Here is a 24732-nt window from a genome sequence, read left to right on the forward strand (position 1 = left end):
TTTACTTTGAAAGTCTGTGTTATCTTAGTGTGTTCAGTTTACGTTTCCTTGTCTCGTCAGGTCTAATTTGCCCCAGCTGTGTTTCCCTCCTGTGGTCCTTTCCCTTATTGCTCCTTCTATGTATTTAAGCCTTGTGTTTCAGTATGTCATGGTCGCGATCTCCCCCCGTGTTGTAAATAAATAGTTTGTTGTAAACAGTTGTGAATGGGTTTGTCAATACTTTCGTTATGGGATATTTTCGTTTCGGGATTTTGGTGGAGAGCCTTCGTGGTTTTATTTTCCTTATTTCTGTTTTTTCTACGTTGCACCCCGGTTGCCTAGGCCGGGGTGTAACAACATTAAAAAGATGTCATCTGCATGCATATGTTGGTGTTGGTCATAATTACAGGATGTCTGATCCTTAGCAGTCTGCAAAGACTCTGTGTGCCTTCCACAGCACTCTGGCATGCACACACATCTTAAGGTCATGAGAGAGGTCATACCTTCTCTTACTGATTTATACTATAGGAAACCTACTCTATATCTGTTTTAGTATAAGTCCCTTTTGTGTAGATGAACTGCTGGACTTCCAGGCAAACACACCTACACTATGCACAGACTGGTACTCTTTGTTTACATGTATGTAAACAAATGTAAGATGTAAGATGTCATATGGTAATGAACCTACGCATATTCATGTAACCTCAATAAAGAGCAGTGTTACGAGGGAGCAGACGAGAGCAACTGGGGTCAAGTGAAGGAACGGCGCTCGTCCAGTTCTCTCCCTCATGCACGAGTAACACAAAGAACTTTGGCAACTTGTGTCTTGCTTTGCTGTGTAGTAGAATTGTCTTGAACGTTCCAGCAAATAGGTTTATGCTAGACAAACCCATCAACATGCTTATACCTTCCAGCACTGATAGTGCCTTTCCAGATGAGCAAGCTGTCGGTTCTGTAGGCATTAGAGATTCAGGCTTTTGAACTGAGGGCTTAAAAAAGAAGTGTTTTCCACTTTGTCACAGGCTATCTTAAATCCAGAGAAGGCAGTGGCTTTTTTGGTGGATGGCTTCTTTTTGCACAACAGAGCTTTAATCTGCATTTGTGGAAGGCACGGTGAACTGTGTTCACAGACAATGATTTCAGGAAGTGTTCCTGAGGGTAGGACAGAATCATGCATGCTTTTCATGTAATTTTACCAAGGGGCCCAAACATTACAGATATACAATACTTATTTTTGGCCTTATCCCTTGCACACAGAGATTTCTCCAGATTTTCTGTCTATCTTATGATGATGTTATGAACCGTAGATGACAAAACCTGCAATCTGGTAGAAGGTTCCGCATCTTCCGGGCAAGGACAGAGAGACTCAAGAGGAGCTTCTATCCCCAAGCCATCCGTGCCCTAAACACACACACCCGCCCTCTCACATCATCTATAACTGACTGAGACAGGACTCTCTTCCAGACACTAAACCAAGGCACAATGTACATTTCAATTCCTTTAATTTTAAATATGTTTATATTGTCTATCCTGTAAAATAGTCAGATATCTATTCATATAAATGTACAGAATTCACCTGCTTGCTGCTACTACTGCACATTCACCCAGTGTATATACTATATATATATATATATATATATATATAATGTTCTTCCTCTATACACCCCCCCCCCCCCCCCCCCCAATTTTTGCACATGTCGAGGAGCGTGTCAGGCTACATTTCACTGTGTGTTATACTTGTATAACTATGCATGTGACAAATAATAAAGAACCTTGAACCCATATTTTGACACAGTGTGTAGTGTGTTCTTAAAACAATGTGAGGAAACTGAACAAGTGAAGGACAAAAGAAAAGTGGGAGGCTTAAAAAAAAAAAAACTATCTACAGCAGATGAGCAGTCATGTCCTTAAGTAAAAGGGTGAAAGACACCAGAATAGACGTGACACAGGACATGATATATGCATGGAGTCCTTCAGTTTATTCATCTACTGTTTAATGAAGCCTCATCACAAATGCTCTCAGGCGAAGGCTGGCTGTCAAGATGCCCTTCATAAGGAAGGGTAACAAGAAGAAAAGAGTGAGATATGCCAAATTACACAAGAACTAAACCTAAAATCAGTGACAACAGACCTTATGAAGAGATCTGCAAAAACACTCTGATCATTCTGGAAAAAAAAAACTATTAAATTCAGCTTTAGAAATACAAAAGTATATTAACACGAACTAAAGAAATAACTTCACTACAGTAAGGTTTCATCCAATTGGTAAATCGCACCATGATGGTACAGTAAAAACAAATCCAGCCTAAGGATTTTCTGCATTATTTTCTGTGATCTAGCAAACTGATTTTTGCCATAGAAGCAACAAACAACAACATTAACTGTTCCTGAAAATTTTTATTAAAGTATCACCCATTTAAAAACAGCCTGAACTGTAAAAACTGTAAAGGTGACCTGTGACCCATTACATGGTCGTCACATAGTCAGGACCATCTTCCCAGCAGCCCCGGGAGACTCAATGATATCATGGTGGGCCTGGGCAGCTTTTTCAAGCGGATACTGGGAACCGACGACCGGACGCAACCAACCAGCTTCCATCCCTGCATACAGTAGAGCTCCACACTCCTTCAACTCCTCCTGAGAGGAGCAGGGGGAGAAGAAAGATGTCCAAATCACCAAGTGGGGCACGGAATAAGAATTCTGTACATATTTATCATGTATCATGTATGGAGTCATAGCCAAAGGTTTTGGCAGTAGCATTACCAATGTGCATGATTTTGCTTACTTGGAAAACTAAATAAAATAAAAAATAATAACAATAATAGCACGGAACACTAACCTTAACAAACTAAACATTTTCAAATAATAACAATCAAACCTACTCTGGAAAATAGGCTTAACTGAATTAAAAACAAAATTTTAAAATGAAATTTAAAAAAAATTAGATTACTGACAAATTTTGTGATGCTGTTATTTTGTACCGGTGTTGCAAAGAAAAGGGCCACTCCCACTATGCTGCTCTCTTTAATCATGGTGTCTCTGGGATTGATCTCTATAGATCCTCTGGAGCCAACAACCTAAAGAAAAAGAGCAAAGTAGAGGTATGATTAATGAGTGTTTGTAAACTACTGTATATAACTGTATATCAGAACATTTCTGGTAGATACAGGGAGTGCAGAATTATTAGGCAAATGAGTATTTTGTCCACATCATCCTCTTCATGCATGTTGTCTTACTCCAAGCTGTATAGGCTTGAAAGCCTACTACCAATTAAGCATATTAGGTGATGTGCATCTCTGTAATGAGAAGGGGTGTGGTCTAATGACATCAACACCCTATATCAGGTGTGCATAATTATTAGGCAACGTCCTTTCCTTTGGCAAAATGGGTCAAAAGAAGGACTTGACAGGCTCAGAAAAGTCAAAAATAGTGAGATATCTTGCAGAGGGATGCAGCAGTCTCAAAATTGCAAAGCTTCTGAAGCGTGATCATCGAACAATCAAGCGTTTCATTCAAAATAGTCAACAGGGTCGCAAGAAGCGTGTGGAAAAACCAAGGCGCAAAATAACTGCCCATGAACTGAGAAAAGTCAAGCGTGCAGCCCCCAAGATGCCACTTGCCACCAGTTTGGCCATATTTCAGAGCTGCAACATCACTGGAGTGCCCAAAAGCACAAGGTGTGCAATACTCAGAGACATGGCCAAGGTAAGAAATGTTAACTTGTTATTTTCTGTTTTATCGCGAGAGTACTGTTGCCCGCAAAGTGTTGTTGTTGTGGTCCGTATGAAAAATGGCGGAACGAATAAAGCGCTGTGAATGAGAGTACGACGTCGTGTCTTTTGAGTTAACATTGGTAGCAGAGGATGGTTTCCAATTACAAAGTACCACCAAAGTTTGATGAAGCCAGGCCATACGAATGCTGGAAGAATGAAGTCAATATCTGGAGACGAGTTACGGAGCTGGATAAAAAGAAACAGGCACTCGCGGTGGCGCTGGGGCTCGAGGGAAGAGCCAGAGAAACGGCCATGGAGATACCCGCGGAAGATTTGGACAAAGATGACGGTATGGAAATACTACTTGCAAAACTTGACGCGGTGTTTCAGAGAGAAGAGAAAGACCGCGCTTATGAAGCCTACTCGTGTTTTGACTCCATTGCAAAGAACCACAGCGTGTCCATGGCAGACTACATTATAGACTTTGAACAGCGTTATAACCGGATGAAAAAGTACAACATGACGCTGCCTGACGCTGTGCTAGCATTTAAGCTTCTAGATACAGCTTGTCTTGATGAGAAAAGTCGACAGCTTGCACTGACAGCGTGCACGGACTTAACGTTTGCGTCTATGAAGTCTGCACTGAAACGGATTTTCGGAGGGAAAGTAACCGGAGTTTTCAGCGGAATTCAACTGAACCAAGATGCAGTTTTCCTTACGGAACAAAAAGGTCCCAAATACAAACGAAACTTCCTGACTGAGGCACTGGGGTCAGCCATTATTGATACTGCATGTACACGTACAGTTTGTGGTCAGAAGTGGCTAGATAGTTACATAGTACAGTAAAGACAAAGAAAGCTGCAGAGATCGTCAACTCCTTCATTCACACCTGGATAAGCATTCACGGTGCCCCCAGACGGCTCTACACAGACAACGGCGGAGAGTTCAACAACACAGACATTCGGGACATGGCTGAAAACTTCAACATTGAGGTAAAAACAACGGCGGGGTATAGTCCCTGGAGCAACGGACTACTGGAGAGACATAACATGACACTTACAGAAATCCTCCTGAAGGTAAAAAAGGAACGAGGATGTGACTGGCACACTGCGCTAGACTGGGCCCTTATGGCCAAAAACAGTATGCTTAATGTACATGGTTATAGTCCACATCAACTTGTGTTTGGCCAAAACCCCAACCTTCCTTCTGTGTTGATGGATAAGCCACCTGCCTTAGAGGGCACAACTGTAAGTGCAAGAGTAGCTGAACATATCTCAGGATTACATGCTTCCAGGAAAGCATTTACTGAGGCAGAGTGTTCAGAAAGGATCAGGAGAGCACTACGCAAACAACTTAGGCCTACAGATGACAAATATGAGGCAGGAGATAAAGTATACTACAAATGAGTCGACTGTACAGAGTGGAAGGGTCCAGGTGTAGTTATTGGGCAGGATGGAACTGTTGTATTTGTAAGACATGGGGGGACTCTTGTAAGAGTACACCAGTCAAGATTGACTAAAGTGGATTCACAGACTGGACATAAACAAATTCCACACAGTACTACTGATGATGACAACAAAGACGCAGTTGAAAATGATGACACTGACTCTCTTCTGCCTCCGATCGCAACGTCTCCTCCTGCGGCTTGCTGGGCTACCCGCAACAGCAAGCCGCAGGAGGAGACGTTGCGATCGGAGGCAGAAGAGAGGCAAGCGGGGAGGCCTGTGGGCACGGCTAAAGACTAGTCCGTTTAAACCACCACTCCTGATCATATTCCTCTCCAACGCCCGTTCAATCCGTTACAAACTGGATGAAATACGACTGCAGATCGCCACTCGACGGACTTTTAATAACTGTTCGTGCATGATTTTCACTGAAACCTGGCTGGACAGCGCCATTCCCGATGCGGCTATCGATCTAGCAGGCCGCACCGCCTATCGAGCCGACAGGTCTGCGGACTCGGGTAAGAAGACTGGCGGGGGGCTGTGCATCTATATTAACAACCTTTGGTGCACGAACGTCACGGTAACGGAAAAACTGTGCAGTACAGAGGTAGAACTGTTGGTGTTAAAGTGCCGTCCATTCTATCTCCCTCGGGAATTTTCTGCCGTTTACATCTGCGCTGTTTACATTCCACCAGATGCTAATGCTAAGCTAGCATTAGCACAATTGAGCAGCAGCATCAATAACAGCCTGGTAGCACACCCGGACAGTGTCTTTATTGCGGCTGGGGATTTTAACCACGCGGACCTGAAATCTGTACTTCACAATTTCCACCGTAATGTGAAGTGTGCTACCAGAGGAGATAGAACGTTGGACCAGGTGTACACCAACATGGCGAATGCGTACAGAGCCCAGGCTTATCCCCACCTGGGTCTGTCAGACCATCTCTCCCTTCTGCTACACCCAATATACACACAAAAGATCAAGAGCACTGGGATTACAACCAAAACCGTGAGAACATGGCCGCAGGATGCTATTCCGATGCTTCAGGACTGTTTCCACTGCACAGACTGGGATGTATTCAAGGTGCAGGACACTGACAATCGTGTCGCATTGGACAGTTACACCTCCACTGTCTTGGACTACATCTGTTTCTGTGTGGACAATGTAACAACTTGGAAACGATTCCGTGTGTTCCCTAATAATCCACCCTGGATGACACACGGAGTTCAACAACTTATTCGAACAAGGAACAACGCTTTCAAATCCGGGGACCAGGAGGCATACAGTGCTGCCAGGGCCAACCTGAGAAGAGGCATCAAGACTGCCAAGCAGCAGCACAGGAGGCGTATCGAGGCCAGGTTTGAGAACAACACAAACCCAAGGCAGGTCTGGGAGGGCATCAGGGCTATCACGGACTACAAAAGAAGAACACCATCACCCTCAGCCGACAGTTCTACTCTGGCTGAGGATCTAAATCTCTTTTATGCCCGTTTTGATAGGGAGAACACCGACCCTGTCCTGTCCCCTCTCCCCTCAACCGACCCTGCTCCGGTCCTGAGCACTCATGAGCTGAGGCGTGTGTTCCGGAGCATTAACACCAGGAAGGCGGCCGGGCCGGATGGAGTGCTGGGCCGGGTGCTAAAAGACTGTGCTGCGGACCTGGCGGACGTCTTCACCTCTATATATAACACCTCGTTGTCCTGTTCACTGGTACCATCCTGTTTCAAAGCAGCAACCATCGTTCCCATCCCAAAACAGTCAAATGTCACATGTCTGAACGATTTCAGACCTGTGGCACTCACCCCCATTCCCGCCAAATGCCTGGAGAGACTGGTCATTAAACACATCAGAGCTGCTTTTCCACCATCCCTGGACTCGCACCAGTTTGCATACAGGGAGAACCGGTCAACCGAGGATGCGATCGCCACAGTGCTGCACACATTACTGAAGCACTTGGAACACAGGAACACCTATGCACGGCTCCTCTTTGTAGACTACAGCTCGGCTTTTAATACCATCCGGCCATACAAACTCCGTCCCAAACTCCACCAACTGGGACTTAACTCCTCTCTGTGCAACTGGATTGTGGACTTCCTCACTAACCGTAGACAGAGTGTCAGAGTGGGTAAGAACACCTCTTCCACCCTTGTGGTCAACACCGGTGCCCCTCAGGGGTGTGTTCTGAGCCCTCTGCTATACACTCTCTTCACCCATGACTGTATTTCCTCCTGCGCGTCCAATCTCATTGTTAAGTTTGCAGATGACACCACAGTGCTCGGACTTATATCCAACAATGATGAGACAAACTATAGGACAGAGGTGCAACAACTAGAGTCATGGTGCCACGACAATAACTTGGTCTTAAACACCAAAAAGACCAAGGAGATCATTGTAGATTTCCGGAAGAGGGGTCATAACAACCATCTGCCTCTCTTCATTGGCAGTGAGGCGGTGGAGAGGGTGAGCAGTTTTAAATTCTTGGGGGTAACTGTGACCGAGGACCTGTCCTGGGGCAACCATATCACCTCAGTTGCACGGAAGGCCCAACAGCGCCTCTACTACCTGAGGAGACTGCGGAGCGCACACATTCCCAGATCTCTGATGTTGAACTTCTACAACTGTGCCATCAGCAGCGTTCTGACGTATGGATTTCTAGTGTGGTTCCCCAGCTGCACCAAGGCCGATCAGCAAGCACTCCAGCGGGTGGTGAAAGAAGCTGGCAGAATTATTGGAACAAGTCTGCCAGAGATCAGTAATATCTTCCCCACTCGCTGTCTGAGGAGGGTGCACAGTATCCTGCGGGACCAACATCACCCTGCGCGCCACCTTTTCCATCTGCTGCCCTCAGGGAGAAGGTACAGGTCTATACAGGCCAGAACATCCAGACTGGCCAACAGCCTGTATCCACAGGCTGTGAGGCTCCTGAACTCTCTGCCCCCCTCTCACGGACAATAACCATATCCAACTTCTTAATAGCAATGAACTGGTCTGCATTGGTGCATCATATCTTTATTCTCTTCCCCCTCCTGCCCCCCCCCCCTCTTTCTTAAATAGATAACTATCATATCTGATATCATATCTCACAGTACAATAATATTGAATGGGTTGCATTGTTGTATTTTGTCATGTTTCTCAGGTCTTTGTCTGAATTTCTACGAACATTATTGCTAAGGATTGTCTTATTGCATTGGAGTCACACTGGGTTAAATATGTACACTTGGGTTTTAAGGGGTATTTATTATTTTCTTCTTTTTTTGGGGTTGTATGGAAGCCCCAAACGCAATTTCATTGTTCTTGACAATGACAATAAATAAATAAATACTAAATACTATTGACAGAGAAACCAACACTACAGAAAACATGTCTGTCACACAAACTGCAAATGAGCCCTCTACACCCACTGATCACGTCTCTGCAAATGTAAAGTTAAGATCAGGACAGCTGATTGCTTTTACCAACAGAGACAACGGTGTTCAACACACAGCCAGAGTGCTAGGCAGAGCGGGAAAAGCAAAAGGGCAATACAAAAACTGGTACAATGTGCAATATCTTGAGCATGATGGTAGTGAAGGTGAAAAGAAAGCTGTAGACATGTCACTTGTTGATGGTCTTTGCACTGAAGCTGAAAACAGAGATGCAGATGTACTCATAACAAAAGATATTTCCTTTGATTCTGCTAAGCAGCAGGAGATTGAGAGCTGGCAAAGTAATGGTGTGTTTGATGAAGTGAAAGACCTGGGTCAAAAATGTGTGTCTACTAGATGGGTCTGTACACTCAAAGAAACTACTAATGGTGTTGTCCCAAAGGCTCGACTTGTGGCACGGGGGTTTGAAGAGGCAAATACTAAAGAACTACAGAAAGACTCTCCAACATGTGCGTCTGAGTCCCTCAGACTGGTGCTAGCTGTGATATGTCAAAACAAGTGGAGAGTAAATTCAATGGACATTAAATCTGCCTTCTTGCAGGGAATGGAACTGTCAAGAGACATCTATCTTCGTCCCCCACCTGAAGCTGGCAAGGACAATGTTCTATGGAAACTGAAAAAGTGTGTTTATGGACTTGCAGATGCTTCACTTTATTGGTACAATAAGGTCAAAGACATTATGCTCAAAACTGGTGGTAAAATATCACAGGTTGATCCTGCAGTGTTCTATTGGCAGAATGAACAATCTGAGGTTACAGGAGTGCTTGCATGTCACGTTGATGATTTCCTTTGGGCTGGTTCAAGTCACTTTGCAACTCATATCATTCCTGTACTGAAATCTACCTTCCTTGTGGGCCGTGAAGAACATGACAGCTTTTCTTATGTTGGTATGGACATTTGTACAGTTAATGATGTAATAGAGGTGCATCAACAACTTTACATTGACAACCTACAACCGGTTCAGTTACAAGCAGCACAGGCTGTACAGCGGGAGGCTTCCTTAAGTGAAACAGAACGTGAGCAACTCAGGTCAAAAATAGGACAGATTTTGCTTTGTCTGTTATTTGCTTCTCACCTCTTGCTTTGTAGTTGATTGTTGCTAGAGGACATTTTAGCCTGGGGAACCCTCTGATGTATTTATCACACCCTGATATGTCAACAACAGCTGACTACTCCCTGTGTGGAGTGAAGTGAGTGTTTCCTTATAGCTGTCCTGTTTTTAATATTGTACTATAATTATTATTAGTCCACCACAGCTGGATTGTTAACAACACATTTCTGAGGAGTAGTAAACTGATAAACCAGTAAAAGATCCCACGACTATACTATATAAAAAAAAAAGAAAAACTGTAGTCCTACCATCACTCGCCCTCCATAGGCCAGCATCTGGAGGTCCTTACTGAGGTTGACATTTGACAGCATCTCCACTATCACATCTACACCTCGGCCCTTTGTGGCTTCCTGGAATACATAAACACACAGAGCATTTTTCAGAAGGTCAGAACGAGTTTTTCCTGCCACTTGACTTCTATGTGAGTGAATACCGTGATTTTGTCTGTGTATTCTTCTTGTCTGTGATTAAAGGCCAGGTGAGCTCCATTGTTAAGGACCAACTTCATCCCCTCTGGTGTCCCTGCTGTCCCAAAAACCTGAAGACCCAGAGCACGGGACAACTGACAGGCTGCAATGCCCACCTATAGGATGAAGAAAGTATTTGATTGTAGCTAAATTTCATTTTAGCACACATTTCTAGTCACTTTTATTTAAAGCTGATGAGCCACGGTAGTACAAGTAATGCAAGAATATACACTGGCTTGCAAAAGTATTTGGCCCCCTTGAACTTTCCCACATTTTGTCACATTACAGCCACAAACATGAATCAATTTTATTGGAATTCCACGTGAAAGACCAACACAAAGTGGTGTACACGTGAGAAGTGGAACGAAAATCATACATGATTCCAAACATTTTTTACAAATAAATAACTGCAAAGTGGGGTGTGGGTAATTATTCAGCCCCCTGAGTCAATACTTTGTAGAACCACCTTTTGCTGCGATTCCAGCTGCCAGTCTTTTAGGGTCTGTCTCTACCAGCTTTGCACATCTAGAGACTGAAATCTTTGCTCATTCTTCTTTGCTAAACAGCTCCAGCTCAGTCAGATTAGATGGACAGCGTTTGTGAACAGCAGTTTCAGATCTTGCCACAGATTCTGGATTGGATTTAGATCTGGACTTTGACTGGGCCGTTCTAACACATGGATATGTTTTGTTTTAAACCGTTCCATTGTTGCCCTGGCTTTATGTTTAGGGTCGTTGTCCTGCTGGAAGGTGAACCTCCGCCCCGGTCTCAAGTCTTTTGCAGACTCCAAGAGGTTTTCTTCCAAGGTTGCCCTGTATTTGGCTCCATCCATCTTCCCATCAACTCTGACCAGCTTCCCTGTCCCTGCTGAAGAGAAGCAGCCCCAGAGCATGATGCTGCCACCACCATATTTGACAGTGGGGATGGTGTGTTCAGAGTGATGTGCAGTGTTAGTTTTCCTCCACACATAGCGTTTTGCATTTTGGCCAAAAAGTTCCATGTTGGTCTCATCTGACCAGAGCAGCTTCTTCCACATGTTTGCTGTGTCCCCCACATGGCTTGTGGCAAACTGCAAACGGGACTTCTTATGGTTTTCTGTTAACAATGGCTTTCTTCTTGCCACTCTTCCATAAAGGCCAACTTTGTGCAGTGCACGACTAATAGTTGTCCTGTGGACAGATTCCCCCACCTGAGCTGTAGATCTCTGCAGCTCGTCCAGAGTCCCCATGGGCCTCTCAGTGCTCTCCTTGTTCGGCCTGTGAGTTTAGGTGGACGGCCTTGTCTTGGTAGGTTTACAGTTGTGCCATACTCCTTCCATTTCTGAATGATCGCTTGAACAGTGCTCCGTGGGATGTTCAAGGCTTGTGAAATCTTTTTGTAGCCTAAGCCTGCTTTAAATTTCTCAATAACTTTATCTCTGACCTGTCTGGTGTCTAAATCCAATCGAGAATCTGTGGCAAGATCTGAAACTGCTGTTCACAAACGCTGTCCATCTAATCTGACTGAGCTGGAGCTGTTTTGCAAAGAAGACTGAGCAAGGATTTCAGTCTCTAGATGTGCAAAGCTGGTAGAGACAAACCCTAAAAGACTGGCAGCTGGAATTGCAGCAAAAGGTGGTTCTACAAAGTATTGACTCAGGGGGCTGAATAATTACGCACACCCCACTTTTCAGTTATTTATTTGTAAAAAATGTTTGGAATCATGTATGATTTTCGTTCCACTTCTCACGTGTACACCACTTTGTGTTGGTCTTTCACATGGAATTCCAATAAAATTGATTCATGTTTGTGGCTGTAATGAGACAAAATGTGGAAAAGTTCAAGGGGCCGAATACTTTTGCAAGCCACTATATTTATGTAACAGTAAAAAAGTCAAAAAGCCCCACATTTACAGTGGGGCAAAAAAGTATTTAGTCAGCCACCGATTGTGCAAGTTCCCCCACCTAAAATGATGACAGAGGTCAGTAATTTGCACCAGAGGTACACTTCAACTGTGAGAGACAGAATGTGAAAAAAAAATCCATGAATTCACATGGTAGGATTTGTAAAGAATTTATTCGGAAATCAGGGTGGAAAATAAGTATTTGGTCACCTCAAACAAGGAAAATCTCTGGCTCTCACAGACCTGTAACGTCTTCTGTAAGAAGCTTTTCTGTCCCCCACTCGTTACCTGTATGAATGGCACCTGTTTGAACTCATCATCTGTATAAAAGACACCTGTCCACAGCCTCAAACAGTCAGACTCCAAACTCCGCCATGGCCAAGACCAAAGAGCTTTCGAAGGACACCAGGAAAAGTATTGTAGACCTGCACCAGACTGGGAAGAGTGAATCTACAATAGGCAAGCAGCTTGGTGTGAAAAAATCAACTGTGGGAGCAATCATCAGAAAATGGAAGACATACAAGACCACTGATAATCTCCCTCGATCTGGGGCTCCACGCAAGATCTCATCCCGTGGGGTCAAAATGATCATGAGAACGGTGAGCAAAGATCCCAGAACCACACGGGGGGACCTGGTGAATGATCTGCAGAGAGCTGGGACCAAAGTAACAAAGGTCACCATCAGTAACACACTACAACGGCAGGGAATCAAATCCCGCAGTGCCAGACGTGTTCCGCTGCTGAAGCCAGTGCATGTCCAGGCCCGTCTGAAGTTTGCCAGAGAGCACATGGATGATACAGCAGAGGATTGGGAGAATGTCATGTGGTCAGATGAAACCAAAGTAGAACTTTTTGGTATAAACTCAACTCGTCGTGTTTGGAGGAAGAAGAATACTGAGTTGCATCCCAAGAACACCATACCTACTGTGAAGCATGGGGGTGGAAACATCATGCTATGGGGCTGTTTTTCTGCCAAGGGGACAGGATGACTGATCCGTGTTAAGGACAGAATGAATGGGGCCATGTATCGTGAGATTTTGAGCCAAAACCTCCTTCCATCAGTGAGAACTTTGAAGATGAAACGAGGCTGGGTCTTCCAACATGACAATGATCCAAAACACACCGCCCGGGCAACAAAGGGGTGGCTCCGTAAGAAGCATTTGAAAGTCCTGGAGTGGCCTAGCCAGTCTCCAGACCTCAACCCCATAGAAAATCTGTGGCGGGAGTTGAAAGTCCATGTTGCTCGACGACAGCCCCAAAACATCACTGCTCTCGAGAAGATCTGCATGGAGGAATGGGCCAAAATACCAGCTACTGTGTGTGCAAACCTGGTAAAGACCTATAGTAAACGTTTGACCTCTGTTATTGCCAACAAAGGTTATGTTACAAAGTATTGAGTTGTATTTTTGTTATTGACCAAATACTTATTTTCCACCCTGATTTACCAATAAATTCTTTACAAATCCTACCATGTGGATTCATGGATTTCTTTTTCACATTCTGTCTCTCACAGTTGAAGTGTACCTCTGGTGCAAATTACTGACCTCTGTCATCATTTTAGGTGGGGGAACTTGCACAATCGGTGGCTGACTAAATACTTTTTTGCCCCACTGTATTTATTTACTCCATTTCTGTTTATATTATTTGATTAAAGACAATTTGTTCTAGAAAACTGCATCTCTTTAGTTCATAAACTAACACAATCTTGTATTAAAAACAAGTGTAAAAAACTGGGGAAAAAGTTACCCTGGTTAGTTGTTTTCATGTTAGTTATACAGCAGTGACATACACAATCAGGCCAGAAAAGGTCAAACAACATAATTTTACCATAAGAGTAAGTACATTAAATCAAGATACTATATATAAGGTACTGAATTTATGTATTTTACCTTATCCTTAGGTTTTAGATGTCAAGATTATTAGACAGGAGGTTTACTAATATGGTCTTAAATCTTTTACACATCAGATACTGCAGTGGTTTGAATCATATCTATATAATAGACTCCGATTTGTTTATATAAATGGAGAATCCTTTTCCCACAATAAAGTTAATTATGGAGTTCCACAAGGTTCTGTGATAGGACCAGTTCTGTTTAGATTATACAGTGGGATGCAAAAGTTTGAGCAACCTTGTTAATAGTCATTATTTTGCTATATAAATCGTTGGTTGTTACAATAAAAAATGTGAGTTAAATATATCATATAGGAGACACACACAATGATACTCGAGAAGTGAAACTAAGTTTATTGGATTTACAGAAAGTGTGCAATAATTGTTTAAACACAATCAGGCAGGCGCATAATTTGGGTCACTGTTGTCATTTTATTGATTCCAAAACCTTTAGAACAAATTATTGGAACTCAAATTGGCCTGGTAAGCTCAGTGACCCCTGACCTACATACACAAGTGAATCCAATAATGAGTAAGAGTATTTAAAGGGGTCACTTGTAAGTTTCCCTCCTCTTTTAATTTTCTCTGAAGAGTAGCAACATGGGGGTCTCAAAACAACTCTCAAATGACCCGAAGACAAAGATTGTTCACCATCATGGTTTAGGGGAAGGATACAGAAAGCTGTCTCAGAAATTTAAGCCATCTGTTTCCACAGGTAGGAACATATTGAGAAAATGATAGACCACAGGCTCAGTTCAAGTTAAGGCTCAAAGTGGCAGACCAAGAAAAATCTCGGATGGACAGAAGCGACGAATGGTGAGAACAGTCAGAGTCAACCCACAGACCAGCACCAAAGACCTACAACATCATCTTGCAGCAGATGGAGTCACTGTGCATCGTTCAACCATTCGGTGCACTTTACACAAGGAGATGCTGTATGCGAGAGTGATGCAGAGGAAGCCTTTTCTCCGCCCACAGCACAAACAGAGACGCTTGAGGTTTGCTAAAGCACATTTGGACAAGCCAGCTTCATTCGGAATAAGGTGCTGTGGACTGATGAAACTAAAGTTGAGTTATTTGGGCATAACAAGAGGCGTTATGCATGGAGGAAAAAGAACACAGCATTCCAAGAAAAACACCTGCTACCTACAGTGAAATATGGTGGTGGTTTCATCATGCCGTGGGGCTGTGTGGCCAGTGCAGGGACTGGGAATCTTGTCAAAGTTGAGGGACACATGGATTCCACTCAGTATCAGCAGATTCTGGAGACCAATGTCCAGGAATCAGTGACAAAGCTGAAACTGTGCCGGGGCTGGATCTTTCAACAAGACAACGACCCGAAACACTGCTCAAAATCCACTAAGGCATTCATGCAGAGGAACAAGTACAACGTTGTGGAATGGCCATCTCAGCCCAGACCTGAATATTATTGAAAATCTGTGGTGTGAGTTAAAGAGCTGTCCATGCTCGGAAGCCATCAAACCTGAATGAACTAGAGATGTTTTGTAAAGAGGAAAGGTCCAAAATACCTTCAACCACAATCCAGACTCTCATTGGAACCTACAGGAAGCATTTCGAGGCTGTAATTTCTGCAAAAGGCAGATCTACTAAATATTGATTTCATTTCTTTTTTTGTGGACCCCAAATTAATGCACCTGCCTGATTTTGTTTAAACAATTATTGCACACTTTCTGTAAATCCAATAAACTTCGTTTCACTTCTGAAATATCACTGAGTGTGTCTCCTATATGACATATTTAACTGAAATTTTTTTATCGTAACAACCAACGATTTATACAGGAGAATAATGACTATTAACAAGGTTGCCCAAACTTTTGCATCCTACTGTACATGCTTCCTTCAGGCAGTATGATTTGAAGGTATAGCACACATCTTACAAATATGCTCAATGACACCAGGGTCGAGTAAAATGCCAGAAATGTTCCACATCATGAAAATATTACCAACAGTTTTATTAAATATTTTATCTCAAGAAAAGAAAATCTATCCATAACTATTAGCCCTCTTCAGTGTGTCACTTATAAACAAAAGCCATTTTTTAAAACTCTTTCTTTTTACACCAAGAGATAAAAACAGAAGTCAAGCTCCCTTACATTAGGTGTGAATGATATTTGTAATCAAATTAAATTAAAGAAAAGGGAGCAATATGTGTGTGTAAATGGTAAAAATCTCAAAGTATAACTATCAAATATGGGGTCCCACAGGGATCAGTATCAGGACTACTTTTCTTCCTTCTACACATTTTGCTCATTCCTTTAGTATTTTGTGTGCAATATTGTAATATTTTTCATAATGCATAATGAAGTATTTAGACTCGAGGACAAACTTTGTAATACAGTGGAATCCCGACTTACGAATACCCTGTTAAACGAAAAATTCAAGTTACGAAGGCACTGAACGCCAATATTTCTGCCCGTGTTACGGCAAAATGCCCATTTTACGAAATCCGCTGGCTCTGATTGGCCGAGCCCAGAATGCCCAGAATGCCTTCCGAATCATGTGACAACCCCTTGGCTTTCGTAATTGCGCTTCGCTGTTCCACTTGAACGACGTATTGTTGTTCTAGTTAGCAATTAGTCTATAGTCTATCGTTCAGCATCGCCTCACTCAAAAGGCACGATGGGTGCTTCGACTTACGAAAATCTTCGACTTACGAAAGACCCTCGGGAACAAATGAATTTCGTAAGTCGGGGTTCCACTGTATTCTCCATCATACTCTCCCTTAACCCACTCACACACATAACACTTCAACTTTTGAAGGGAAAGAAAGGCAAAACAAGTTTTAGCGTGACCTACAGATCAGGAAAGCACTGCAAGTGTTCAAAATCTTTTTCGGGCTTTAAAAACAGATTAATACAACAGCTGCTCCTAAAATATGTTTAGATGTATCGGATTGGTGTCACTATACTTTGGCATCCTTGCAGGATATTTTAGGGATCTAGGGCAGCCTAATGATGACTTGTTAGAAATTGGAGCTATATCTCCTAGAGCTGAAGAAGAGTCTCACCCCTCCACTGGCTCCATGGATAAGAACGGTCTCTCCAGCCTTGGCGTGCGCTCTGCACAACACAAAAAACCCACAGAGAAGGTGAAAGTTAACAGTATGGTGCTGCATTACTAATTAACCACCCCCTCTATTAAAAACATTGATCTTTCCTTTGTAACATGATGTATGTTCAGAGTTGGGATATGCATATATCTGGACTTGTCAGTGTGGAAGGAAGAAGATCAAGGTTTTGACCACCAGAGGGCAGTATAAGTACCACGCAGCTGTGTAGACTTGGTCATATGCAGGAAGAGATACATGTATTTCTTGTTGTTATAATATATTTTAGCTGACATTACTTTTTCAGCACTTTCTATTGTTATATAAGCCCACTAAAAGATTTTTACTGGACCTTGTAATTTGAATTAGAAATATTAAATTGAATATTATATTGAATTTCATTGCTTTGCTCTTTAAGATCTGCAGATGGTGGAATCCTGCTACAGCTCACCCTGATTAGAACAGGTGTGTCTTACTTGTGGATCAGAGCTCTGTAGGCGGTGAAGTACGGGATCCCGATGGCTGCTCCCTGTGTGAAGTCTAAAGCATCAGGCAGCTTGTAAACAGAGTCGCCAGCTGCTACAGTGTACTCTGCATAGCCTCCAGTCTCTGTAGCTGTGGTGAACACACGATCCCCTGCCTGGAAAACACACACACATGTTCACACACTGTGCACACCTCCTGTATCTCCTTATTTAAGAGTTCCTTCTCACATTGTCTCTGTGTATTTTCTACAGGATGAACTTGAACTTGGATTTACACAAGTTTTAAGTGATGCTAAGCAGAAGATGGAGGACTGATCCCACATGATTATATAACTGCACTGACATGTAGCTGCTATCACATCCATACAGTCGTCTGTACTCTAACCTTCACTGCAGTCACTCCTTCTCCAACTGATTCCACCACTCCTGCTACATCAGAGCCAGGTGTGTAAGGCAGGGTGGGTTTCCTTGCATACGTCCCAGCTCGGATGTAAGTTTCCACAGGGTTCACTCCACAGGCATGGACACGGATCAACACCTATATGAGAGAGAGAGACTTCAGATGGACTATGCCATGTGGGCTGAGAGATTAGGAGATTTTAAACACTATTACTCAAATATTTCATTTAAATCACTTGAACTTGAATAATAATCACAGGTTAAAAACACTGGCTGTTTCGGGGTGGCTGTAGCTCAAGCGGCAGAGCAGGTCATCTACTGATCGGAAGGTTGATGGTTCAATTCCTGGTTTCCCTAGTCTGCATGCCAAATATCCTTGGGCAAGATACTAACCCCAAATTGCATCCGTATGAGTGTATGTGTGAATGTTAGTTAGAAAGCATTCATACAAGCACAAAAAAATGTGCTTGGGTGAATGCACAAGTTGTGTAGAGTGCTCAGAAAAGCGCCATATAAGAACCAATCCATTTTCCATTTAAACAACAAAAGTTTGTCCACCTCGGGCCATTAATTCTAATCTTAGCTACTTCAATCTTTAAAATTTCTAAATGTTTCAATTTGACCGTCATTTCAAGCTTAAGAAACAGCTGCTTGACTACAAAACTTCAACTACTGGATACATTTCTCAGATTTTACCCTTGATTTATTTGCTATTGACTATAACAAAATCAGATTTCTGACTTTAAAACATGTTCACAGCTTTTTTATTTCAAGTAAAAAAATGTAATTGCAATGACACTTGATGCATGTTCTGACGCAAGTGGGGGTTTACCCTTTTGCCACTTTGATAGTACTGTACAGACATTTAAATGGTAAATGGCCTGCATTTGTATAGCGCTTTTCTAGTCCATAGGACCCCAAAGCGCTTTACACTACATTCAGTCATCCACCCATTCACACACACATTCACACACTGGCGATAGCAAGCTACATTGTAGCCACAGCTGCCCTGGGGCGCACTGACAATTTAACACTCATTCAGTGCCAATTTATTCCTGTGTGATTCAGTACATTTCTTTGAGAACTGGATAACCAGTGCAGAAGTCTATCCAGGATCTGTCATCAGAACAAGTGTTACTTGTACTACTGTTTGCTAATAATTAAATTAGATTTGACTTCTACATTCACATGTAGAATTCAATATTAACATCATTCAGAAAAAGGCAAGTATATTTGTTTTGTCAACAGTCAATTTAAAAAATGACTTTATGGGCTTTATTAACTGAAAGGAAGCAGGAGATGAATTTGCACTTGTTTTGTAGCAGTGCTGTCAGGTCATTGTTGGTACACGTTCCTTTTCCACCCTTCCCTAATGGTCATACCTTTCTGTTCTATTATGCTTGCAGCTAGTGCTCTGCGACACTGCAGAATCTGGTATTAATCTGATGCCAAGTATCAGTGCCACTTTACAAATACTTATACTTTTTACTGAAAAAAGGATGTAGTGGAGAGCAGGGTATCATGAGTTTTGAGACAAAGTGTCTCAGTTTTAGTTTTTCATGTGTTTTGAAACTTTGTTTTTGAAGACCTGGAATGTAAATGTAATGGTGTCTAAAACACTTGGGTGAACCTCTGTTATTTAAATGTGCTGTAGGATATAAATTAGGGATGCACCGATACCGATACCGATACCAGTATCGGCCTCGATACCACATTTTCTAAAGTACTCGTACTCGTTAAAAGTCCCCCGATACCGAGGACCGATACCACGGTCTGAGACCTGTCTATGTTTGAGCGGCATGTAAGGGGTTAATCACAGGCGCCGAGTGCCTGCCCCCAGGCCCCGAGTGCCCACCCCGGCTGCAGCTCAGAGCGGGGAGAAAGCGAGGCGAGACATATCAGCTGAGTGGAGCTATTTCAAAGTGAATGAAGATGCGAAAACAAAGGTGGACTGCAAATTGTGCTCAGCGAAATTGTCCAGAGGAGGCTCTAAAGGTAGCGCATTTAACACAAGCAATTTAATCAAGCACCTAAAATCCCAACACAACAACGAGTACAAAGAGTTTAACTAAAAAAGTGAGCAGCTACGACGCACTAGCCTCTGATGTCATCCCAGCTGTGACTGTGCTAATGAAACTTCTAAACAGAGAAACAGACGAACAAATGTAAAATTAAATTTTGTTTTTTTATAATTATTTATTCTTTAATATGTTACATACAACATGCTTTTCATTTTAAATAAATGTTCTTAATTCCAAACTAGTCCCTTGTTTATTTTTTGTTAAATTATAGGACTAAAGCTGTTACCTGCAAATTTAAATCATGTTTTTATTAAGTACTCTGTATCGGTGAGTACTGAAATGCAAGTACTCGTACTCGGTATCGGTGCATCCCTAGTATAAATAAAATACACGTGACAGTCAACTAGGGCTGCCACAAACGATTATTTTGATAGTCGACTAGTCACCGATTATTTATGCGATTAGTCGACTAATCAGATCATCATCCACTGGACGTAAAACTACAGCTTATTGCACCAGCAGCATCTGCTCTTATATAACTATCATTAGCTTACAGCTTTAAGCTTTTAAGGTGCTAACTAAAAATAAAGACAAGATGATAGTTTATTCAATTTTAATGAAATTTGCAGATTGTTTCGGTGAAGTTTAATAAACTCCTTGCTATCTAAAATATAACAGGACACCGGAGTATATTCTCCAGCATCTCACACTTCTGATAATCAGCTGTCTGCTTGACGTTTATTCAGCTGTGTAAAAACTATAACTTTAATCTCAGCCAAACCGATTTACTCAGGAACAAATAAAATACAAAAAAAAAAAAAAGCCAAACAACAACATTTTTAATTTATCTAAGTGACTCATATATATTTAACCTGAGTCGCGAAAGACGGCGGTGGGTTTGAAAACAATTTGCCGGGAGTCCGGTGTTCTCACGGCGCTAGTGACCTAGCCCCCGGCTAGCTATCGAGCTAGTGGGTAACAGACGTCTCCGAAAACGTCGGAGCGCTTTTGAAAATATGTGGTGTCCTGCTAAACTGAGCCGATATTTGAGGTTTACACAGCTACATTCTCGCCTGAAAATATGTTAAACGTTTATTTTGTGACCCAGAAAGAATAATAAGAGTAATATTAAAACTAACTAGCTACCGCCATTGTTGGAAACTAAGCTGGGCCGCGCTATGAATTCTGGGACACAGCTGCTTCTTCTTCTTCGGGGTTTAACGGCAGCTGGCATCCTTGTACATGCTGTGCTGCCATCTTCTGTTTCAGTCCGTTATTACACTCTTAAATCCTGCTATTATTCCTGCGTCTTTTGCGATCTTACAAAGCTTCAAACAACACGTCGACTATTAAATCAGTCGTCGACGATTTTGATAGTCGACGTAATCGTGACTAGTCGACAAATCGTGGCAGCCCTACAGTCAACACAAAAAGGTTCAAACATTTTCATGTCTTTCAAGTTAGGAGGCATATTTTTCATTAATATTTAACACAATTCAGTGGGCTACATACTACAATGTATCAATCAGATACCAATACCAGCGTTGGTATCAATACTATGGATATCTGGCTCGATCCACCATTTCCAGTTGTAGCACGGATATTGTTCACATGTGGTTACTTGGCTATGATTAAAGAGGCAGCTTTACATCTCAATGTTAGTGTAGTATTCTTAATATCTGACTTCCACAAATATTCAGTTCAATTCAATTTTATTTGTGCAGCACCAAATCACAACAACAGTCGTCTCAAGGTGCTTTATATTGTAAGGTAGACCCTACATACATACAGAGAAAAACCCAACAATCATATGACCCCCTATGAGCAAGGTGACAGTGGGAAGGAAAAACTCCCTTTTAACAGGAAAAAACCTCCAACAGAACCAGGCTCAAGGAGGGGCGGGGCCATCTGCTGTGATCGGTTGGGGTGAGAGAAGGAAGACAGGATGAAGACATGCTGTGGAACAGCCAAAGATTAATAACAAGTATGATTCAGTGCAAAGAGGTCTATGAACACAATGGCTGTATCCCAATTCAGGGTCTGAAGCCTTAAAGGCCGCATTTTAAGGCCGATTGCGTCACAGCGACGCGACGAAGGCTGTCCCAATTCAAAGGCTGCTCGAAATGCGGCCCTCAAATGCGTCCTTCATTTTCTTGAATTTTAAGGATGTGGCGGTGTAGACTTCGTGGCCCAACATATCCCAGAATGCATAGCGCAGTGGTGGGTGTGGATAATTTTGCCGAAAAAAAACGGCGGATGAGGGGCGCCCGAAGAGTAAACTTTAAGTAAGTACTGAATATTATGTCACTTATTTATGTGCGAATGTTTAATAATGAAGAACATTAAAACATTACTGTTGGCAACATGTCGGCGAAGTTATGTGACATTAGTGACGTTTGTACTAACTTGGTTTTAAAGCCTTTACTTTAAAATATACACCGTTCAATAGCTGACCTTAATCTTACAGAGAATGATCAAAGCTCATGTAGAAAGAAACAAACAAAAGATTTTCTCCTTCATTTCTGTCAAACAAAGCTGTATGAAACGTTTCCAGCTGTTAGTATCATGGTTGCTAGGCAACCTGGGCAGCGCGACGGAGGCTAGACCGTCCCATTTTACGAGCCTCGCACTTCTGGCCTTAGCGGTCTTTGAGTACGCGGCCCTTGTGGATCGTTAAGGCTGCGTACTTTAAGGCTGCAGACCCTGAATTGGGATACAGCCATAGTGAGTGAGAAAGGTGACTGAAGAAGAAATACTCAGTGCATCATGGGAATCCCCCAGCAGCCTACACCTATTGCAGCATAACTAAGGGAGGATCCAGGGTCACCTGGTCCAGCACTAACTATATGCTTTAGCAAAAAGGAAAATTTGAAGCCTAATCTTAAAAGTAGAGATAGTGTCTGTCTCCTGAATCCAAACTGGAAGCTGGAAGTCATTAAGATAAGATGGGACCTGATTATTTAAGACCTTGTATGTGAGGAGCAGGATTGTTAAATTCAATTCTGGATTTAACAGGGAGCCAATGAAAGGAAGCCAACACAGGAGAAATCTGCTCTCTCTTTCTAGTCCCTGTCAGGACTCTTGCTGCAGCATTTTGGATTAAATGAAGGCTTTTCAGGGAGTTTTTAGGACTTCCTGATAATAATGAATGACTACTACTACTTTTAGAGCTATTGCGCAGTGTTACTGGAGGCCAAGGTAATGCCATCCAGAGTAAGAATCTGGTTAGATACCATATTTCTAAGATTTTCAGGGCCGAGTACAATAACCTCAGTTTTATCTGAATTAAGAAGCAGAAAGTTAGCGGCCATCCAGGTCTTTATGTCTTTAAGACATTCCTGCAGTTTAACTAATTGGTGTGTGTTATCTGGCTTCATGAACAGATAAATTTGTGAAGCCAGATAAAACGCAAGTTTGGTGTCTTCTGCTTAGCAGTAGCAGGGCTTTCTTACAAAGCAGCAAACTATTTCTCCAGGCTAAATGATGATCTTCTAAATGTGTGATACACCACTTCCTCTCCAGCTTATGAGTTATTTGCTTTAGGCTACGTGTTTGAGAATTATACCAGGGAGTCAAGTACTTCTGATTTGAGGCCTACAGGAGCTACAGTATCCAGAGTCACTCATAGTGAGGTTAAATTATTAACAAGATAATCAACCTCTGTTGGAGTAGCGTTCAGGTAGCGGCTCTGCTGTGTGTTGGTACAGGGCATTGAAGACGGTCAGTGGGTGGATTATATTCTTAAACTTAGTTGCAGCACATTCAGAAAGACGTCCACTGTGATGAAATCTACTCCCCACTGCTCTGTAATCAATTGCTGTAAATTTAAATGTTATCAGGAAATGATCAGACAATCAAGAAGTAATGCAGAAGGCCAAGCACCAAAATCAAACACACCGTAATGCAGGTTTATGATTTCATGAAACTCTATACGCAGATCATAAGCATTAGCAGTGAGTGTGTTTCAAACATCACGCGTGATTTTACTGTGACGTGCAGCTGCTGCTGTGTGCCCTTTGCACGGAGTAGTCCAGCTGCGTGGGTCTCACCTGTGTGCGCCCGGGCTGAGGGACAGTCACGTCAGAGCGCAGTCTGAGGACTGACGGAGCTCCGAACTCACTCACTCTAATGGCTCTCATCAACCTGCTGCCTGACATGCCCGCACATGCGCTCAGATAAATCAACCTTGAAACTCGGACGTCGTACTCTTCAGGACTTCCACACTGCGTCAAATTGCGCTGCTTCTTCTACGTTTTGGGGCATTTGTTGAAGGTTTTCTGTATTGTCGCCCTCTCCTGTGCGGCTGGGGAAGTGCTCCGTCGACTACATCTGCAGTCCAGGCCAACACTGAGCGCACACGGCTTTTACTTTGTAATTCTGTGGGATACTCCAGCACAGCTGCACAAGTATTATGTGTTACATTTAGCAGTACTTTTTTTTTTAAATACCACACAATATTTACACATCACACTGGAATTATTATGCAAAGTCTGTCTGATACTCGACACTGATCACAGTTGTTAGCTGGATCCTTTTCCACTAATTTCAGTGCACGTCAGCACAGTAAGTCCAGTTCTTAATGTGGCATTCATCTGTGTTGTATGTGTGTCAGGAAAATTTACTCTGCTCATTTTCAAATCTGAAATTTTCGGATTTGAAACTGTAAAAGTGGAGCACTGTCAGAGGAACATACTGGGCGGTTGCCCAGGGCCGCATCGTGGTGGGGGCGGCATCACGGGCAACAAAAAAAAGTTGCTCGTACTCATGCTGCCCCGACGTCAGCCAGCGCATTTTGGCGATGACTATGGGCACCGATCGGTTTTCCATCGCCCGTTTGCTGGGAGTAA

At 42.7% G+C, this 24732-nt stretch overlaps 1 protein-coding gene across 2 annotated transcripts; it reads right to left on the bottom strand.

The window, feature by feature from the left end:
• Positions 1-1937: 1937 nt before the first annotated feature.
• cryz (crystallin, zeta (quinone reductase)) lies at positions 1938-24128 on the bottom strand. 2 transcript variants are annotated; one of them, XM_085255116.1, is made up of 8 exons: positions 23935-24128; positions 17851-18003; positions 17457-17620; positions 16942-16993; positions 10108-10257; positions 9923-10024; positions 2961-3056; positions 1938-2616 (listed from the first exon to the last, which is right to left on the bottom strand). In XM_085255116.1, the coding sequence occupies exons 1-8, from the start codon at positions 24040-24042 to the stop codon at positions 2455-2457; spliced, it is 987 nt and encodes a 328-aa protein (XP_085111242.1). In that variant the 5' UTR covers positions 24043-24128; the 3' UTR covers positions 1938-2454. The 2 variants fall into 2 exon arrangements, with proteins under 2 accessions (XP_085111242.1, XP_085111241.1); XM_085255115.1 differs by having other exon boundaries at positions 2934-3056.
• Positions 24129-24732: the final 604 nt, after the last annotated feature.

This window comes from Mchenga conophoros, linkage group LG18 (assembly GCF_057382185.1).
Source record: "Mchenga conophoros isolate Kocher_MC1m ecotype Shallow Benthic linkage group LG18, M_conophoros_male_GT1.1, whole genome shotgun sequence".
Classification (NCBI taxonomy): Eukaryota; Metazoa; Chordata; class Actinopteri; order Cichliformes; family Cichlidae; genus Mchenga; species Mchenga conophoros.